The 21,043-nt window shown below is 38.7% G+C and overlaps 1 protein-coding gene across 1 annotated transcript in view; it reads right to left on the bottom strand.

Annotated features, from left to right (window-relative positions):
* ADCY8 (adenylate cyclase 8) overlaps positions 1–21,043 on the bottom strand; it is a 132,060-nt gene that overhangs the window by 38,639 nt on the left and 72,378 nt on the right. Inside the window, 3 exon segments of the mRNA XM_075141155.1 lie at positions 6,601–6,798; positions 12,997–13,267; positions 17,310–17,468. Of these exon segments, the coding sequence (XP_074997256.1) occupies positions 6,601–6,798; positions 12,997–13,267; positions 17,310–17,468 (628 nt within the window).

Raw genomic sequence — 21,043 nt, 5'->3', positions numbered from 1 at the left:
GGACGAGTTAATAAATCAATAAAACTCAATTTGTTTTTGAAAATGAAACACAACAAATAAATCATTAATAAGCTGGTAAAATACTTTATCCAAGACAGCAAAACTCTGTAATTTGCAATACAAAGTTGTTTTACTTGGTTGCCTCTTTTTCAATATTATTTGCTTTTAAAATCTCCAGATAGATATTAGGGGCCTGTGCTGTTGAATAGAATACTAAACACTTAATAGCTTAACCAGCGGAACCATGAGTTTCTTCACCTGAAGACAAATGCTGAAGTCAGCTGTGACTGTCTGAATGCATGACGTTACAGAGTGTCTCCATGCTTGCCAAATTGAGGCCATTCTGTTTTTTTTTTTTTTTTACTGTTCTTTTTTGAGAAAAGTATGTAGTTTGGGACATTCTGTGACTATTTGGGATGTGGGTCATGATCTCTATATCCTAACTTATCCAGAGGCTGTGCAGAAGCTTGGCAATGTGGACATTTCCCAGGGAGAAAATGAAGGTATTATTATGTAAAAGACCATTTGAGGGGTATTATTATTATGATTTATTGCAAAAGTATTTTTCTCCAGCATATCAAACCACTGAAGATGCTAGCAGGTTCCCCTTTTATGGGAGTTACCAAGAAAAGGAGTAATGGATACATCGGTGAATCACAGTGGATCAGTTAAAGTGGAAATGTTACCCAAGTCCTCAGCTGGTATTTTTCACTGTTAATTCAGTTAAACTCGAATTGTTTACAGCGGATGAAGATTGGTCCATAGCCATATTTTTGTAAATCTCTTTATCCTATACTGATGCCACTAAATTTTCTTCACCTAATAAAAAATCCCACGGATGCCTGCCCTGGTCATTTTTCCTCCTCTGAACAATAACTCTGTTTTATTTAATCTCTTTCAGTTTTGAGGGAGCTAAGAGTTACATGTGCAGAATGAAAGGAAACCAGAGTCAAAGAGATATCAGATATCAGAATCTTTCTCCAGCAATTTGAAAATAAGGCAAATTGCAGTTATAAATGCCTGGAGAGCATTATAATTGAGAAACATGAAAAAAGTTTAAGAAATTTATCAGGAACATGCATTTTATAGCTAATTTGCTCTTGAAAGAAGATCCTATCTAGACTTAGACTATATTCACTTTTGGTGACCTTTGATAGGGACTTCATACATCTGGTTATAAACATCTGGTTAAAACAGTCTCAAGCTCCTGAAATGGGAAAAAGGCTTCTCTCTTTCCAGCTCCCATTTGTTACGAGTAAGAGACGGGTTTATTTGTTATTCAAAATGAGGTGCCCCTCATTTTCAATCCTCCTCTGCAGTGATTTTACCCTGTGTCTGCTGTTGGCAGAAGCAGTATCACTTTGACATGATTTTCGATGGTGCTCACAGGCAACTCCACTTCATTTTGCTGCTGGAAGCACGGAGTCACTGACCCTGATTTCATGTGCAGGAAAACAGAACTGCATCAGTTTGCTTAAATAATGGACCAGGGCTTGTTTTTGTTGCAGCACAGAAAGAACCAAAGGGAAAAAGAAAGTTACGTTCCTTAAAATAAAACATGAAATCCTAACTGTTCCTTAGGGAAATTATAGCAAACTAATTGAATGAAAGACAAACATGGAATTGCCTGCTGTGTCTAGTATTATGTCAAAAGGATGAATGCTGTGGTCTAATCAGTAACAATGTTGTGATGAGAAATTGTTAGCATCTCTGAGGCAGCACAAACACCAATGATAAATGTAGCACTTCTGTAGCAGCCTACCCCTTAATGACTTGGAGAAGTAATTGAAGAGTAGACCAAGCCCCAAGGCACTTCCATAAGCATGGGGAGGCATGTAGCCAACTAGAGTCACGTAGAGCGGCAGGAAGAATCGTGATGTGACCTGCTCTGCAATGACAACCTTAGCTGCAACATCCTACAGACCCACCTACGCTGGCGTGACTTGCTCATGGCGTAGCGAAGGCTCACCCTGCTTCCCACGGGGCTCCAGCCATTTGCCTGCGCTGTTGCGGGGGCACATTTATCCACCGGCACGCCCAGCCGGCTAGCTGAAACTGAGCTTGTGTAAGAAAGGCCAAGTTTCCTCTGTCAAGTAATGCTGTTTATTCCCCACCTCTCCTCTCTTTTCCCAGGTCTCTTTGAAAGGGGAGTGCCAGGAATACAACAGGCTTTACATGTTCACCTAGAGAAGGTGTTTGTGCACTGGGAAGTTTTTTGGTCTTATCCTCACTGCTGCTCATTGACTCAGGTAGGACCTTATGGATGAGAAGGGAGACCTTTTTTTTTCCTTCAGAGAAATGGTGTTTGTGCCACTGGAAAAGCTTCTGCAGTACAGAGGAGGGACAGAAGAAGATGTATCAGGAAGCCCAAGGCAGGAGAAGAGATAGATGAACTCCTGAGAAGACCAAAGGGTAGACAAAGATGTAGTTGTTGACCAATGACAGAAAAGAAGATGCTTAACAGGCCCAGTGTTTGCCCAGAGTGTTTCTTGCAGACCTTCTTGCCACTGGAAGTTTCTGGGTTGAAGGAAAGAGGTGAGGCCCATGTCTGCAAGGATACAGCATGCAGGAAGGGCAAAATTTATTTCCTACTCATTTAATTTCTATTTATCTCACCCATCAGATATTCTGAAACAGAGAAACTCGGATATTTAGGTCTAATATTTGACCTAGAAAAATCTGTGTTGTGAAATTCAAAGCCCTTTTGATATTTTCAGTGTGCTCACCTCACAGAAAATATGTAGACACTTCTAAGCCCAGCCTGATTTATGATCCAAATACAAACATGCAGGAAGACTTAGAATATCTTTATACAAATCTTTACATTGGAAACTTTCCTTAACAAAACCCCTACCAGAATGTAAAATCCTCTGCCCTGTTACTATGCTTTATCCTGTAAGAAAGTACATGGTACTGACATTTCCAAGTCACTGCTATTAAGGTAGAGCATCATAATGATATCTTTTAATTATTGGAAACCATCTGAAGTAGTATCAGATTTTCTTTATGAGCTATTACATATTTGGAAACCCTTAGTGTATTTTCATGCTACCATTAGAAGTACTCTCCTGTGATGAGTCTTTTGCTCTATCTGCCTACATCCTATTTTTGAAAATAACCTCTAGCAAAATTGAGAGTGAATTAGTCTCTAAATGAGATATCAAGTGCTAATGAGTGAAATGCAGGTTAGTAATGACTAGTCCATTTGGGTAAAGAGTCCATAAAATATAGCAGGTGGGGATCCTGCACAAATCCTCTGAAAAATGAAGTATTAAAAAACTCATGTAGAAATATACAGACTGCCTCAGGGAGATAACCCATTCGCTAATGCAACTGTTACTGCTTGCTGTGGAATCTACATTTATTCTATCACCTAGAAGGACATACAGCAATGAGATAAGAGAGGAGAGGGAAGATGTACCAATGGCTTAAACTTCTGTGATATACCAGTCGTTTAAACCATTGCAGACCAGGAGCTGTACTAGTTCTCATGATAGTTTTGGGTACGCTGATTCCAGAAATTATTTTTTTTTTACCTTTTGAAATTTAAAAGAAGAAAAATAGCACTTTCATTGCTAGCGCAAATCTGCTGTCTGCAACTGTTTTACGATGAAAAAAACCCAAAATTACCCAGACTGTTTAAACAGAAGTCCAGCATGACATTTCAGATCTATTCAAGTCACCCCAAAAGATTCATGATCCCACGGCATGGTAGTTCTGTTACTAATGCAGGAGGAAGAAATATAGTTTATTGTTCATATGGTTACTCCCTTCTCTGTGGTTTGAGGTACAGAGCATTAACACAATTCTCATTGAACAAGGTTAACGTAATACTTCTTGATCAGAATCTCAGCTATGGGTACTGGTTGTTCTGCTTACTGAATAACTGTAAAGTCTGGGGTGAGAAGTACTTACAGATAAAAGAAATAAGTATTAGGCAGATGTCAGTGCTGCCTGAAAGTGTGATGGCTAAATGTGAGGGCACAAGATTTTACACAGGAGAAGTTACTTTACTTCAGAGCTACCTCTGACTTGAAGCTGCACTGGTCTGAACAAAAGGTGAATGGCAGCAAATGAAAGTGGTAGTGTGGGATAGGAGGTCCACAGACATATAGTGTCTGCTTGCTCAGCAACGCTGCAGGGAGCAGCTCAAGATGCTGACGTAGAAGGTCATGTAAGAAGTTGCAAAATGTTAATGACGAGAAGTAAGCATAATTCCAGACTGAAAGGTTAGGGGTGGGGAGAGCAGAGGGAAAAGGCTTCTGAAATAACTTTATGAGACTCCAATTTAAATCTGAGTTTGTTTTGTTTCGTTTCCTAAATGGGCAGGAAGAAGGGAGAAAGTGATAAATATGATAATATGGAGGAAATAGCTACTTTCTGTAGCAAAACAGTTCACACATTATTTTTTTCATGACTGCCTGTAGACTATTGTTTAGGACTAAGGCTACCAGGACAAACCTGTAATTACTGCACAGGCAAACAAGGGGGGAAGGGACATTTCCCACATTGTCCCACAAGACGTTGCCCCTACCTATAATGAAGAGGACACTGTGATTCATATTTCCTTAATCCACATCATCCCGTTGCATCCTGGTGCATTCCCCATCCTTCTCTGAGCACACCTATGGTGCCTGGCACCCTGAACACAAGCAAGGAGGTGGCTGACCAGCAGCTATCCAGCTATTGGAGGTAGATGAACCAGAGCAAGTAAAACAGTGCTGATATTTTTTAAAACTATACTCCTGTGTAATGCTAAAAACCAGCCTGATTTAGAGGACAGAAGGACGATTCAGTCCACTTTACAGAAAGGATTTTGTGTTTGTATTGCCTTTGCTTACTGGTTGGGACTAGCACCTAAGGAAATATTGAATGAAGCACCATTTTCTAAGCATTGCAGCAGAGGCTGGCATGGGAAATGTCATACTGAGAGGAAAATGTATCAAAACTGCTCAAAATGTTGACTTCTAAATAGACTTTTTGTCATCCAGATGTAATTCAAAATGTTATTAATATTTAAAATCTGACCTACGTAATGTGATGGATTAGAACATGGTTTTTTTTTTCCTCCTCTTGTTTAAATTGCATTTAAATGAAAATCTACCCTTTCTGTATAGATTTTCCTTGTGGCTGCTAATTGTGAAGTCTAAAATGACAAGAAGGTTTATATTCTGAATACAGGATCTGATTCTGGGCAGTGTCCCTTTACTCCAACCCATGTTCAGGCCTCATTTTTATTAAATAGTAATGTAAGACCAAGTGAACCATTGATTAACTTGCTCATTCAGCAAGTTGTTTATGACCAGGCTGTTTCCTCTTTTGCACAAAAAATTTCTCATATACCATCCCCCACCTTCTAGGATAAATGCTATTTTGCCTAGACTTTTTCACCTTATTTTTTGACCTTGTGCCTTGAAATGATTAAAGATTACTCATGACTTTTGGGCCTTTAGATGGTAATTCACAGGAAATCAGAAATCTTGGATTTCACTTCCTCTGGGTCCCTGTCAGCTTTGCATGATGATTGCACTGAAAGAAATATCTTCATATCTTCTGTTGCAGCAGTAGTGGCTAATTCAAGTTTGGGGATTCTACCTTGTGTCTCAGTGTCATAAATATCCTCATGGGGAAATTGAATCTTTTCCTTCTGCAGGATTGCTTGTGAAATAAGGGCTTAAATATACTTCAAGAAGAATTTTTCTTTTCCAGTGGTTTTCATTAAGCTCTCATCACTGGTACCACCTGGTCTCCCATAAGTCAAGTAAAAAAGTCTGTTTTCCAGTGGAGGTTAAAGTGATGATGGAGAAGTGGGCCTCCATGCTTGCAATTCCCCATTATTTTTCTTTCTTTTCAGTCCAAGTGCACATTTTATCACAGACCTGCTGTTGCTGCATTGTAATAGCATACAAGTTAATGAAATCATGTGCAACCCCGCCCCATGTCATCAGTTTGCAAGGAAAAGTCTCCCATTGCCTTATTTTTTTAATTTATAACTTACATCTGGATGTAGACTGAAATAGAAATTAGTGAGATCATACTGCTGTTGAGAAGCAGCAAAGACATGAACAATATTTACCTCTTAGAAGCAGATGTTAAAAAAAGGATGTTTAAAAGAAAGAATTGACAAATTCGTTTTGACTTGAAATAAACATAACAGCTGCCTAGAGGATGTCAGGTGGATCCTATCACTGAATGAAGGAAACATATCTATATAAATATAGATATATGCTTTGAATAGAAGTGTCAGTTTATTAATATGCTCAATCACCATTTGTGCCAAAGCAACCTGTCATCTGACAGAAAACTGCTTGTACTAGACAGCAAATGAAACCTGGCAAATGGCTGTTGTTTTCAGAAGCAGAGTTTGCTCAGTGTAGGCATTTTCCAACAATGAAATGTAATTATTGCAGCATTATAACACCTGCATCATGGCACTGTCTGTTATGACCTCTAGCTCGGTCCCAACTTCTGAAAACTGAAACAAATGAAAAACAAAACCAGAAAACAAACAACGCAAGCTAGAACCTACAGCTTTTCTATTTCAGTGGACATTTATTACAATTTGAGTTGCGAATAATGCAGCTACCAAGACCCAGCTACCTTATGCTCCAGGCTGGAGTCTTTAAACATCAGTGAAAAAGGCTTGATATGCTCTCTTCTCAATTTATCGCCACTCCGTAAGTCGATGGTGTGCTCTATTCTCTTGTTAATTTCCTCAGGCCCAGACTGGACATGCAAAGCTTGTGCAAGATGGTTTGGAAGCAGATTTATTGAATTTCTTGTTAGGGCAGCCAGAGTCTAGGGGAAAGCACATGCAAACAGAATAAACCTGCTGGTCCCCTTGGGTTAAAAATGCAATGTTTTAGATCATGTTGCATTGCAAACCATTACAGCATTCCATGCAATACATTCAATGAAATCTATAGAAGTGTAAAATAATAAGTCTGTTCCACTAAACACATACAGTACATTAAGGGGAGTACTTTAATGCCCTCTTCTATATACACTTTGAGGTTTGCTACTGCACTGAACACTAGGAATATATTCCCCTTTCCAGATTCTGCTAATTAATTATTAGAGCATGCATGAGGGGAGTACACACCAAAATCACAGCAGGGTATCTAACTCAATGGCGTGTTTTAGCAACTAAGAATAGAAGCTACAGAAAACAGAAGTCACAAAACAGGAGTAATGATGTTTTTCTTGATCTTAAAGTTACTGAATTTGTGTAGTTAAGGAACAGATCAGTTAGGCAGGAGTGAAGAAGGTGACATTTCTGATTACTTCAGCACGGGTGTTCAAATAATATGTTCTTCTTCACTACTGGTATATTTCAGCCAGTCTAGATTACAGTTAGGCTATATGATTTAATTTAACTGCAATTCATATTATTATTTTAAATATTATCTCAAATGCATTATTCCTTTGGTATTTCATTGACTAATCAAAAGAAAGAAAAAAAAATTTGCAGAGCTCCGCAAAGGAAAGCTAGCGGACATAGTATGAAGGGTGCTTCACCTTCAGGAAAGAGGTAGAGTGTGCTTTCATAAAGACAATAACTCAGTGCAGTTTCATGGTATCATTTCATGACACAAACCAGAGTGAAGCAGCACTTTCCCGCTTGAATGGGAAAATAAACTCTACTACCTGTGATATTCCCAAGGGTTAATAAATGTTAATGAATGGAAAGGCTATAAACCTTCATACATCACAGCACAAGACATTTCAGAATTATTATAGACAAGAAATAGACTTCTGCTTGAGAAAAGTTATCCCATAGGTCCTTGCTGGAAAGATCTTCTGCTATATCTCCTACTGGGCATTGTTGGGAACAGGAGTTTGCAATGGATTTATCACTAGATTTCTCTGGAAAGCCAATTCTTTTGGATCATGGCATTACGTACAGCAAAAGATATAGGGAGGTTTCCCTTGTTTGTTTTCAAAGTATAGTCAGCAATTGCATTCTAACGAATCTTGGAGAGCACGTTAAAACACAGGGTGGATCTCAAGTACCCACTGTCAAACACCAAGTGACAACTTTCTTTACAATCCTAAAATAAAGTCCAAGGACACTGTAGTCACAGACAGTATCTTGTTTTCTCATATTCCATCTTTTGTTGAGTAACTTAAGAGTCCAATATTTAGGCAGAAAAGAATATCAGGACTGAAATCTTCTGTTTATTGAAGTGAAAAGCAATCTTCCTGTTTGCTTTAGTAGAAAAAGGACTTCAGTAGAGAAGGTTTGGCAAACCACTCTACTAAAATCTCCCCATCTTCCCTCCAGAAAATCAATATCATCAACATCTGGAGAAAAGAAAGTATCAAGGAAACTTTTCTCATACTAAGGTTTCAGATATGCCTGAATCCATATATTAGTCTTGGAGTTAAGGTGGAAACTCTAAGGTTAAAGCCAAATCCCAGGAAAACAATCCATTGAGTCAACTGGATAAATACTGTATTACTAACACTAAGGCACTACTTCAGTTTAGGTGTTCCTAACTCTTTTAAACTGAGATATACAGAAAAGTTATTATCAATTTGTGGTGGCTGAAATCACACGAGTGGGTCTGAAGTCACTGTTGAAGGACGAGATCACATCAGATGCTGTTCGGTGCATTAATTCCTCAGAATTAGTTCATATTGCTATATCTCCACTGGAAGTGAGAGTGGAGAAAGTCCTTAATGTTTAAGTTGGGCATTGTGTTTTATTTACATAAGGAGAGCTATCTCAATTCCCCCTAGTAAGTGACTACATTTTGCTTTAAATTATATTTTAAAATTTGATTAATATGAAGAACTGTCTTCTTGCTGAACGTACGAAGTGGTTTACAATTCGTGGTAGATGAACATGACATAATATCAGCACTATGGCAATGGTGCCAGTAGTATTGGTGCAAAAATGGACTCTGAAGTTGCATTTATTTTCAGAGGATAACAAGGAAATTCATATTTTAGTTTAGTGGAGTCTTTTCTCCCTCACACCCCTACACATACTTAAGAAAAAGGCTTCCCTGTAATTAGTAATAACAATAATGAAAAATATCATGCAAATTATTGTCCAGGAATATGTTCCAACCACAGTTTCTCCCTGTCTCCCCCTCTTTGCTCTGCATCTGTTAAGACTGTGTTATGCCAACGTAAAGAAATATTGGTTCTCCCTATTACCTCCCCTACATTTTTGTGAACAGCTGTATGGAAGATACAGTTATGAATCCTACAATGGGCTTTTGAATTTCCCTGATGCTGACAATAACCATTCATCATACAGGAACACATACAAGGTTCTGTTAGGAAAAAGCCCAGCCAAACTTGCATGAGAGACTAAAAGATAGGATGAATTAAAACAAACAAATAATAAAACGCCAACTTTAGAGATATTTTATAGAGATTTTAAAAAGGTAGCTGGGATTAGATTTTACTTCCTTCCTACAAAGTTTTCATGCAACAATTCCAAACATCCTGACCTTAACAAGAAGGGAAATTTTTAATTTAGAAAACTCTAGGAAGGCTTCAAATTATTTTTTTTGTACTCCAAACACCAAGTCTTGGACAGAAATAGGGAAATACAAGGTCACATATTTAAAGAGACAGGTTACAGATAGGATTTGGTTCAAGAGGAAGACACCTAAATGAAGGTGTCTACGTGCTTGGTGTCTAAGCTTCTGTTACTGGCAATATACACCCTGGATAATTTCAGTTGCCCAATCATATGCAGCTATGGTCAGCTGAGGTGTCCTAGGGTATCCTGGACAACAGTCTGGAGCTAGGAGATACGGCACAACACCTACAGGTACCCCATGTGCTGCTGGGCGGTGGTGGGGACCAGCTGGATTGTGCTGGGGTGTCTCAAACTGCAATAGACAGCCACGGTTAAGAAGCTGAATCAAGCTCTTACTCAGCACGTTTCAGCACAGATGTTCAGCACTATTTGGGACATCAGAGTCTCTTACTTGACTTCTAACCGATAGTCCAGTGATCTTTTATAGGCCCCTTGTCATATGGATGTCTTAGGCACCCTAGAGAACTGTATATAGCACTAGACCCTTATGTTTAGGAGCTGAGCTGTGTGGGAGATCGACACCTGGGACAGTCAGTAGATACACAAATGCAGGTGCCTTGGTTTTGAACTGAATTCCACCATGTTGTTTATACTTGTCTGTCATTTTGACAGTCTTTAAGTATAATTTTTGTGATAGCTGGTAAGAGTCATTGCAGCCATTACTAGAATATCCTTATACAAGACACAGACATTTTAATTTGCTTTTTCCCTAAGTCACGTCATTACAGGTCCATCAGGTGCCTCTAGCATCACATACAGTGACCATATTACACCTTCAGCTACTTCTTTTGGAAGGGCCGGAGAAGAAATCCAACTTCATCAACTATTAATTTATTTTAGAGGAGGAGGCCTTAGAATCATAGAGTCGTAGAATCATAGAACGGTTCGGGTTGGAAGGGACTTTTAAAGGTCATCTAGTCCAACCCCCCTGCCATGGGCAGGGACGTCTTCATCTAGATCAGGTTGTTCAGAGCCCTGTCCAACCTGACCTTGAATGTTTCCAGGGATGGGGCATCTACCACCTCTCTGGGCAAATGGGCCTTCACTCTCTTAACATAAAATAACTTTTGTCCAACTTCCTGTACTTTAGAAAAGAAGCCCAGACACCTGTTTCAAAAACAGAAAACTCCATCCATATTGGGCATGGTCTGAATTTCAGAGCAGACACTTGCATCCTTGGCTTACCTCACCACCAGAGCTAAGACATGTGGTGCTAACTGTGCCGTAGACACATGCAGCTTTTGTTAATGTCTGTGACTATGTACATAAAGAGTGGTTATTCTGTTCCTTACTCATATCAACACAACTTCAATTCACTGTCTTAGGTTGCCCATAGAAAATGAGGTTGAGGTAAAGAATATGGATTGTGATGAATTTGAATTTGGCAAGAAAACTCAGAAGAGATTTTGCCATCTCATATTCTTCCTAACATAACTACAGCTAAAAGTAAGACACATGTGATCAGAGTTGCTCAATTTTTGTTGTAACTTATACTGGGTAAAGAAACTATTTAAATTGTATTGGCAAATATTCAAACATACGGAGTGATTAATTGTTGGGTTGCTGCTACTTGAATTCTCAACGTCTGCTGCTGCCAGTGACCTTTAGGTGGCATAATTAATGTTATTAAAAGCTTATTCTGTCCAAGGCTGACACACCTCTGGAAAAAGCTACTATATCCTAATATAATTTAAATCTATCATCTGAATTTTGAGATGAAATACATTATTTATGAGCAGTAATGCCTATTGTCTCAACTTTAAAATTGTAAATTACATAATAATGGAATCACACATGGAATAACAGATTATTTAAATCTTGTCTCCACCAAACAGCTTACTGTAAAGCTGTGTAATATAAAATTATAATTACTTCCAGTAGATCAAGAAGTTCTTAAAAAACAGTAAGAAACTATTCTAAAAATGGATTGTTTATTGTCATAAGACAAAAATCTGCTTTAAAACAACTGTTAAGTTATACCTATTTCAAAAATTTATGGACTTTTTACTAGTTTATTGAGTGGAGATTGTTCAATAATAGAATAAAAACACTAGTCTCTTATTTCATTCCTCCTCTTTGTTAGTATCAAGGTCAGGTTTAGCTGGGAAAATGATCAATTAAATGATAGCTTAGTCTGCATAGATTTTTTGGACTACAGAAATTGGAATGTCTTAAAGGGAAAGAAGAAGAAACAGAGATCAGAAGATATTCACAGCAGCATGCACTCATACCTCTATTCCTAATGAAATGAGAGTATAGAGACAGGTCAACAGACTACAGTGAATACTAAAAGGCAGCGTACATGCAGATACACAGATGTACAGAACATATATAAAACAGGTGTTTTATATAACAGCAAACTATGCCATGCTCCAATTCAGGTTGAAGAGACGAAGAGACCACCATGGGCTGATTGATTGTGAAGGTTTATCACTTCTGAGCAGATTTGTAAGCAGAAGACGGTTGACAAAGCAAGACCTCCACACAACAATGTTTGAAGTTCAACAGACAGTGCAGACAAGTAGGACTAAGGATGTGCAGCAGAAGAAAGGATATGTCATGTCATTGCAGATCCCTCAGAAAAATGGAAGAAAACTCCAGCTGACCTTGTTTCATAAAGACTCATCAATCTTTCAAATGCAGTGAAGAGAGTGGTGTCTGAGGGCATTTTAACCTTTCCATCTTTAATTCCTCTAAGCCAGCAGATTTTACAAGTGATTTTTATGACTGTACGAGAATTGCTGGTTCCCAGGGTGCTAGCAATTAGCCATGCAATGCTTTTGGAAAAGATCGGATAAGGAGCAATTTTTATTATCTCATATTTCTATTGAGCTATGCATGACTTTAGAGTCTAACTCACCTGCTAGTGAACCTTAATTATGTCTCAGAATCTAAGGTTTTAATGTTTTTTATTAAAAAAGAAAAAAAAAAGAAAAAAAAAAAGAAAAGCAAGGAATGGACAAACTGTTTTCACAAGGTGCTTTTTAAAGACAGATCTTTTTTCTTTCCCTTACATATCCACAGCCTACACCATGCTTTTTCCTCTGGCAAAACATCCATTCAGTCATCCCTTTACTTTGATGGCAGTGCAGTGAAGCTGTGCAATGAGATACACACTCTGACTAGAATGTTCCAGCTAGTTTAGTAACGTTAGCTTTACTTTTAATTTACTTCTTTATGGACTGGTTCAATTAAAACTAAGCTGTGTAGTATTTACTTTCAGTTGGAAAAACCCCAAAACCTCTGGTCCCTTGGCATTTCCCCAGTTTGGATATGTGATTTATTTCTGCCCTGAAACAATTTCTTTAGTCCTCTGCTGTTACAGTATGTGTTAGAACAAAGGTTAAAGATGAATTTGTCTCCTCTGAGGCTTCCGTTATTGAAATGCATTCAAGCATGCGTTCATACTTGATGACATTAAAGGAAGTTTGACTTACGTTCTGTTTTCCCACTATGTTATCAAATGGAAGTTCAGGGCTCCAGGATCCTTCGGTAAATGTTGCTCCACTGTTTCTCCTGTCGGAGGAGCTGATAGCCTCTTTCACAATATCTTCAGGCAAAGTCAACAGACTCTCCTCAGGTTGTTTAATTAAATAAGTCTCAATGTTATGTTTCCTCAAGAATTCATTACGCTCTTTGCCATGCCCTTCTTCAACTTTATAATCCCCGTTCAGACAGTCCAGAGTGGCTTTGGAGATGTGAATTCTCCTGCATAAGTGAAATAAGTAGTAGCAAATACTGATTGTGCTCTAGTATGCATAGATAAGAAGGAGTTTATGAACTCTGCATCATTTTTAACATGATGGATAAATAGAAGATTTTCTATTGTAAATGATGATTTCTATAAAGAAAATGAAATAGTGTATTCAACAAACATGAGCTTCATTTGGGGACAAATACTCTCAAGACATGCTTATATCAATAGGATCTCATGAATGCACAAAGTCCTGTCACAGGAAAAACACTTTGATATTCACACCTGATACTTTTGCTTACAGTAATAGTTTAATGGGAGACCTTCCTGAGTAAAATACTATTCAGAGTGAATGAAAATTGCCACTTCAGGTAAATATAGTGAGAGGAAAATATATGGTATACATTACAGCAGTTTGTGTGAAAGCTCTTTAATTTCCTTCAGTTACCTGAGGTAGCTTAGACAGTTGAAATTAGTGGTCTGATTGCATCTGAAGTGAATTAGGGAAATAGGGAAACGATATAAAGTCAGGTGGGGGGATAATTTCTGGTAAGACTAAGTGACGAGTTCAAAAAGCTTTTGCGAAAGTGAAGTTGAATCCAAGAGATAAGATACAAAAAGCTCAAATTTTGCAAAAGCATGATAAGGCTTTGGACGTCTTCCAACCAAACCTGGAGGTGCTTGGTAACCATAATTATGACTGCTTGAGAAGGACAGAAAAAATTTCAAGTTAAAAAAAAAAAAGAGAGAAAAAGTGGGTTTTATTTCTTTTTTTTAAGAAATCTTCAACTTCTTACATGTAGGGTAAATTGCAGACACCTCTAAAACAATGCAGCTTCATAGTTAAGCAAATAAATGTAGCAATTCCATTAAGATACTTTAAAATCAGCTCATTTTTCAAATTTGCATGCATGGCACTTTTTGAAAGTCAGGCTTGCAGGCAGATTCCTAAAATTCAGTCGGCTAAAATTCTTGATCATTTCTTAATGACACATGCTGAGGCATTTTTCTCAAGCACCACAAATTAGCTTGTCTCCACTGAAGGAAATGGTCCTAGCACGCCCCTTAGGAACTTTCTTCTGGAACTTACAGGATGCCACAACAGAGTTAAGTTGGATAAAATACTGCTGGAGTAGAAAGGCTATAAGCACGTGTATGATGTGCATGTATTGCCAGAAAATAAAGTGCTGATTGTCTTTAAGCATTGTGAAATACCCAGGAGTATCAGAATTTGGCACAAACTGGGTCTATGTAGAGTATTAAATGTCAATGTATAATTAAAAGATCAAAAATTTGTATCATCTCAGCCATTTTTAACCTGTCTCAGCTTCCCTCTGAAGTCAACACAGGTTTTGTACAACTTATACTGTCTGAAGCCATTCCGTTATGATGTCCACAGAGATTAGTACTCTTTTGTAGTCAAATGTCAGTAAAACTGACAATAAAAAACAGTAAGAATGTTTCCCACATATAAGCAACTTTTGGCCTGGACTTTAAAACTAGATCATATGATCTCTCAGAAAGACAATGGATTTCCTAGCTCTTAGAAGCCCAAATAGACTGAATTGATTTAAGTAAAGTACTAATGAAAAAAAAAAAAAAAAGAAAAAAGAAAAAAAAAGAAAAAAAGAAGAAAGAAAAAGAAAATGATACATTAGTTGCCAGGGTGACTATCTTTGTGCTGAGTTTCCACTAATATAATTTGGGAAGATTGCATTATAAAGCCCTGACATATGGATTTTATAATGGAAATGATAACAGTTTTAACTAGAGCGTGGAGCTGGCTATTGATGTAATACCCTTAAATGGACCAAATATTAATAAATAGTTGGTAGATTAAAAATATTTTCTGGTTTCAACTTATGTACAGCTTACTTAAAAAAACTTCAAATGTACATTGGAGAGATGTCTTTCTAATTTTATATGAATGCAGTAAATCAGGAACCTGAGCATTGAAGTAAAAAGATATAGCCTGTCCTACTGTTGAAAACATATCAGACCCAAAGCTTTAGATGATACCTGTCATTGATACATCCTGGAAAACTAATTATTAGCTAGGTTTTGTGCCAATTCAATAGCATAGATTAATACCTAGATACACTAGGTGAAGACTGTTAGAAGATGGGGTCCTGGCAGAAGAGTGTCTGTGAAATAACACTGTAGGATCTTACATGGTTTCCTTCTCAGGTGTTGTGGATGCATTTTTTTCCTCTCAGAAAACCAGAAATGATTGCTTTTTCTTAGTGCTCCCGAGTGCCTCCTTCCACGACAGTTGGGCTGCCCGCTCACACTCCTTCACTCGGGGGCAATCTGTCCCTGCATCACCCAGGCTTGTGAGGTGTCCGGGTGACATGCCACCGGCGAGGGGAAGAGCTGAGCCCCTTCTCTCCTGCCTCCAGACTGGGGGAGCGGGACCATTCATAACCCCAGGGCAGCTTTTCTGACAAAACAGAGGAAAGCAGAGCAGCTTTGGGAATGGGAATGATCCCGGTGTTGTGGCAGGAAGGGGGATTTCAATGCTGGCGGCAGGAGAAGTAAGGAGAGGCTGAAGTGAACTTAACCGCTCTGTTAAATCTGCTCTGCGCACTAGGAAAGCCTGGTGTAAATCACTGTTTTGAGAGACTTTTAGTGAATTGCTGTCACATACAGGCTTTGCTCTGTTGGCAAACTGATACACAGGAGTGGAAATCACTCTGCTTCAGTAGACTGCAACCTAGCCAGGCATTTTATCAGCAACAGCAAGGTGGTGCATTCTCTAGGTTATTCATTAATAGCCATACTACTTGCACACATTAACAGCAATAAACTAGACTTTTTGTAGGTGCGGATGGTGAAACTTAGGTGATTGATTTGCTCATGTTAACAAAGCAGCATGTGACCTTTCTTCGTCATCTGGGGCTGTCATGTGGAATAAGCAGCAAGGAAGGAAAATTTTTTCTGCAGTTTTATACACTGGTGACACATGCAGAGTATAGAAATTGTTTTCAGAGCGTGCAATGTTTCATTTTCTGCTGATTCTAAGAATATATATTAGTATAAAGGTCTACTATGGGGAACGGTGAAAGGGTCTGCATTTGCAAATACAATATAAAGCAAATTTCTAACTTCCTGGGAACACGACAGCTCTGACAGATCCTGACGTGTGTGTAGGGAGTACAGCACATCACTCAGATTTGATGACTTAAAACCTCTCTCACTCAAGATGACAGCATCACTTAGACTTTTTCTGCATAAAGATGTCCACTGTTATTGCTTCTATGTTCCATGGCCAAAAATCAAATTGTTGTTGGGGATCTTTTGCTACATCTTTCATCAATGGAAGATGGAACTGACAGTGAACAGAGGATCCCTGCAACTGCTACTGTTGCTTCAAATTTAGGACCTGCAACTTGCAAAATACTGTGAGATATAGACCATGTCAGGCAGAAATAACATTCTGTCTTCCAGGCGAATCAGCCACCTCAGACAAAGAAAAACTAGGCAGCCTAATGGAAAACCATATATTTTCACATATAGACAGGCTGACATAAATGTCTCAAAACATTTACTAAAGCGTCAAATTATTTAAAAGACTTCCTAGAGAGCCTGCTGTCCCTAACACCTTCTTATTAGCGTAACGACCTATAAACATATAATTCTTCCCACACTGTGCATTATGAAAGAAAATAAATTACAGCCTTGTGCCTCACAACAGCATTTGAATGCAAAGGACGAGAGAATGAAGCCTGGGAAAACTCAGGAATGGTCAACACCTAACTGGGAAATTTGGGCTACCTCTGAGTATTATATGGGCTGAATACAACCACTGACCTTTTTAAGGAAATCATAGCTGGCAAAGAAAAAGAAATATTTTTGTCTTTTCCAATGTCTCTGCAAGCTGACCATTTCTACCTTTTTTGACTATAGCCTCACAAATCCTTGCCAACCGCAAAATAGCAAAACAAAAAACAATGTCATAGTCAATGAAATAATGTAAGACAGTTAATCTGTTGGCAAGGTTAACAGTGTACTCTGTTGGCATTGTTTCCTGACTGTGGGACATACACGTTGCCTTACCCAGGAATTCCACCTGACTCGAGTTTGTTTGCGATATCCACGTCCCATGACCAGACATCAAACTGCCACTTGCGCAGGCCCAGCACTCCGCACAGAACCGATCCCGAATGTATCCCTATTCTCATGTCAATGTCATGCTTCGTTCTCGACCTAACATATCTGTTAAACAAAACAAAGAAAAAGGAAAAAGACCAGACTCATGAAAGCATATGCCATGGTTTTTCATATCTTTTAGAAAAGGGTATGATGTAAAATACAATGCCATTTGTTATAAAGAACCACTTAGTCTGTAGAATGAAGAGATAACTTTCTAGGTAGCAAAGTACAGGTAGTGATAAAATGACTCTAAAAGCCAGATTATCATTAAGTGCTTAATTGCATGCATGGTTCAGTGGCACATGTTATTATTCCTATCAGACAGAAAGAGAAAGATAGGGAGAGAAAAACATGTCTGAGTGAAGTGTCTGGACTCATTGAGTCCTTTAGCTTGGAATCATAAAAGAGCATTCAACAACATTACAAAAACTATTATCATCAAGCCTGCATATACTTTTATATTCTATTGTAGTTTTGGAATAATTTTCAATACTTCAAAAATGTTACTTTATTGGCTGAAATTTTCCAGAGTTACTCTTTGTCTAAAGGCGAATTATTTTCAGTAGATTTAGCCAGAACACCATTTGCTCTGTTATGATAATGGTGTGATTCTAAAATCAGTTTCTTCTATTCTGTGTGATGGCAAAGACCATTTTACCTCTTCAAAAGTAAACACATGCGGGCATATTGTTAACAGTCTCAAAAAAGGGACTTTGTCCCAGCACTGTTTCCAATATGTCTATTGGTAAATAGAATAGTAAAAGGGAATTTTACTGTGTTAAAATAGTATCTTCTTCTTCTGATTCAAGACAACATATATTGTTCATAGCCACAGGCACCTCAGTAGTGTCTTAGACCTAGGACTGCTTCTTCCAAATCAGTATTGAGATTCTCCAGCACATCACTGTGAGAAGCTCACAACTAAAATAATGGAGCTGTATCCACTGGGAAGACAAAGAGAGCACTTTTCCAGTTCTGCCTGTGTGGCAACAATTATTTGCACCAGAAATACTATTAGAGCTAGCGTTCATTAATATTTGAATAGCATGCTCAGGATAGGAAAAGCGCGTTGCTACTGTTGGTCTACAAACAAGGCTGCTGTTTCTCTGTAAAGAGACCCAGTTCTACGGTCACTGAAGTCAATAGCAGCACAGCAAGATCACACAACAGAGCAGGCAAAGAATAAACAGCTCTATTTCACAACTCTGAAGCTAACTACTGTTGCCTCAGATGCCTCAGTCGTGACCTTGACAGACCCTCTCTAGAGGAGAAAAGGGTAAATTGCTGACTGCATTCAATACTTGGCCTTTCGTTGCTGCAACAGGGCATCAGTTCAGTTTGCGGGGGAAAAAAAAAAAGAAATGAGAGTTTTAAAATGGAGAGAAACTAGTCATATAAAAATATGAGGAATTGAAAATAAACAATTCATTTATATTTCCCTTTCCTGCATACTCTGAAACCTTGGAGAAAAGCATGCATATGATAAGTCCCAGTGCAGTTTTTTGCCTACAAGAAGATCTGTTCGTCGTATCAAGAAGCTAACATATTTCAGATATCTAAAAGGAAGGAATTTTAAAAAGTTAATCATAAAATAATAAAAAAACTTAGCTTTAAGAAAGGATTTATCTGCATTCTGATACTCCAAGTTTATAGTTTTCATTTACAAATTGCTTTACTGGTTTGCAAGCAAGAGGGCTTGAAATATCGAAATTAAACAAACAATCACCTGTCTCTGGAAGATGGGACATGAAAACAACTCCACACTGAAGTACTGCCTTAAATGTGAGAAGAGTTAAAAGAAGTGAATGCACTGCAATTTGTAATGTGTTTTGAAGAATTTTATAGATATGCTACAAAAATATCTAAACTAACACTCATAACTGTCAGAGGAATTATCACACAACTCCCAACATAATCGTTTCCCCAGTCTGCCTTTTTCTTTTGTTCAGACTAAGATAATTATTTCTTATTTTGTCTGATTTTCTTATCTTGAAATAAAAAGCTAATTGGATCCAGAGGAATAATTGAGCAAAAAGCTTTTCATTGAAAAATGGACACCATAAGAGGACTTTAAGTTTAATAAAATGGTCTAAAAACATATATCTATGTAATATCTCTCTCTACATATATATACACACACACACTCTTATTAGACCAATTTAGCTTTTATGTACTATAGTATTTAGTTGGTAATGAATACTAGTATTTAACATTGGATAAATACTAGCATTGGGCAATCATCAATGGCATGGAATTTAGCAAGTCCAAATGCCAGACAGAGTAACACCGGGCACAAGTATAAATTGGGAGAGGAGCGGCTGGAGAGCAGCCCTGCAGAAAGGGATCTGGGGGTGCTGGTCGACAGCAGATCAATATGGGTCAGCAGGGTGCCCTGGCAGCCAAGAGGGCAAACCGCAGTCTGAGGTGCACCAAACACAGCATCACCAGCTGGTCACAAGAGGTGATTGTCCCGCTGTATTCAGTGTTGGTGCGGCCTCACCTTGAGTACTGTGTGCAGTTCTGGGCCCCAGAATTTAAGAACGATGTGAAGGTCCTTGAATGCGTCCAGAGGAGGGCAATGAAGCTGGTGAAAGGGCTGGAAGGCAAGTCCTATGAGCAGTGGCTAAGGACTCTGGGTTTGTCTAGTTTGGAGAAAAGGAGGCTGAGGGGGGACCTCATTGCTCTCTGCAGCTTCCCGAGGAGGGGAAGTGAGGAGGGAGGTGCTGAGCTCTTCTCCCTGGTATCCAGTGACAGGACACGTGGGCATGGTTCAAAGCTGTACCAGGGGAGGTTTAGACCGGACATTAGGAAGCAGTTCTTTACTGAGAGAGTGGTCAAACACTGGAACAGGCTTCCTAGGGAGGTGGTCGATGCCTCAAGCCCGTCAGTGTTTAAGAGACATTTGGGCAATGCCCTTCATAAGATGCTTTAGCTTTTGGTCAGCCCTGATGTGGTCAGGCAGTTGGACTAGATGACCGTTGTAGGTCCCTTCCAACTGAAATATTCTATTCTATTCTATTCTATTCTATTCTATTCTATTCTATTCTATTCTATTCTATTCTATTCTATTCTTTTAAGTTAAATTATGGTTTGTATTTGTACCCTGTATGAGAACTAATGCACAAAGATTTCATTGGAGAGACCAGGTACAAATGACGGTGCAAGCGAGCAATACATCCCTCTGTTTCCAGAGTGTTCACTAAGGATTGCTGGATTTTAACTTTTCCTTTGTCATAAACATGTGATAATGACCTGAAAAGGCTTCATCAACCTCAATCAGCCACATAGGACTTCTGCATTTGTTCAAAACTTCACATAGCTGTGCTGCCCACACTGCCTCCTGCATGACACTCCAGACCCTAATCAAGGTCCTGTCTCCCTTGCCTCATCTGTTGTCTTTCACAACCTCCCAGCAACTTATTCCTGTGTGCTGCTCAGGTGATATTTGATGTCAGCTCTTCATCTGCGGTCAGTGTGGATTTGGCTACCTGCCTGCATCCTTTGACTGAAGGCTGTTCTCCTTTTCTGTCTGCTGCGGTGCTGGTGTACCTGCAGGGTCCCCACCTTCACAGCCTCCTCTTACTCGCCCTTCACAGCAATGTGCTCTTATGTTGATAGGTAGGAAACTAATTGCATGA

The sequence above is a fragment of the Calonectris borealis genome, chromosome 2 (assembly GCF_964195595.1).
Source record: "Calonectris borealis chromosome 2, bCalBor7.hap1.2, whole genome shotgun sequence".
In the NCBI taxonomy this organism is placed as follows: domain Eukaryota; kingdom Metazoa; phylum Chordata; class Aves; order Procellariiformes; family Procellariidae; genus Calonectris; species Calonectris borealis.
The sequence above is the reverse complement of the archived record's forward strand: the minus strand, read 5'-3'. Positions and strand labels throughout refer to the sequence as shown.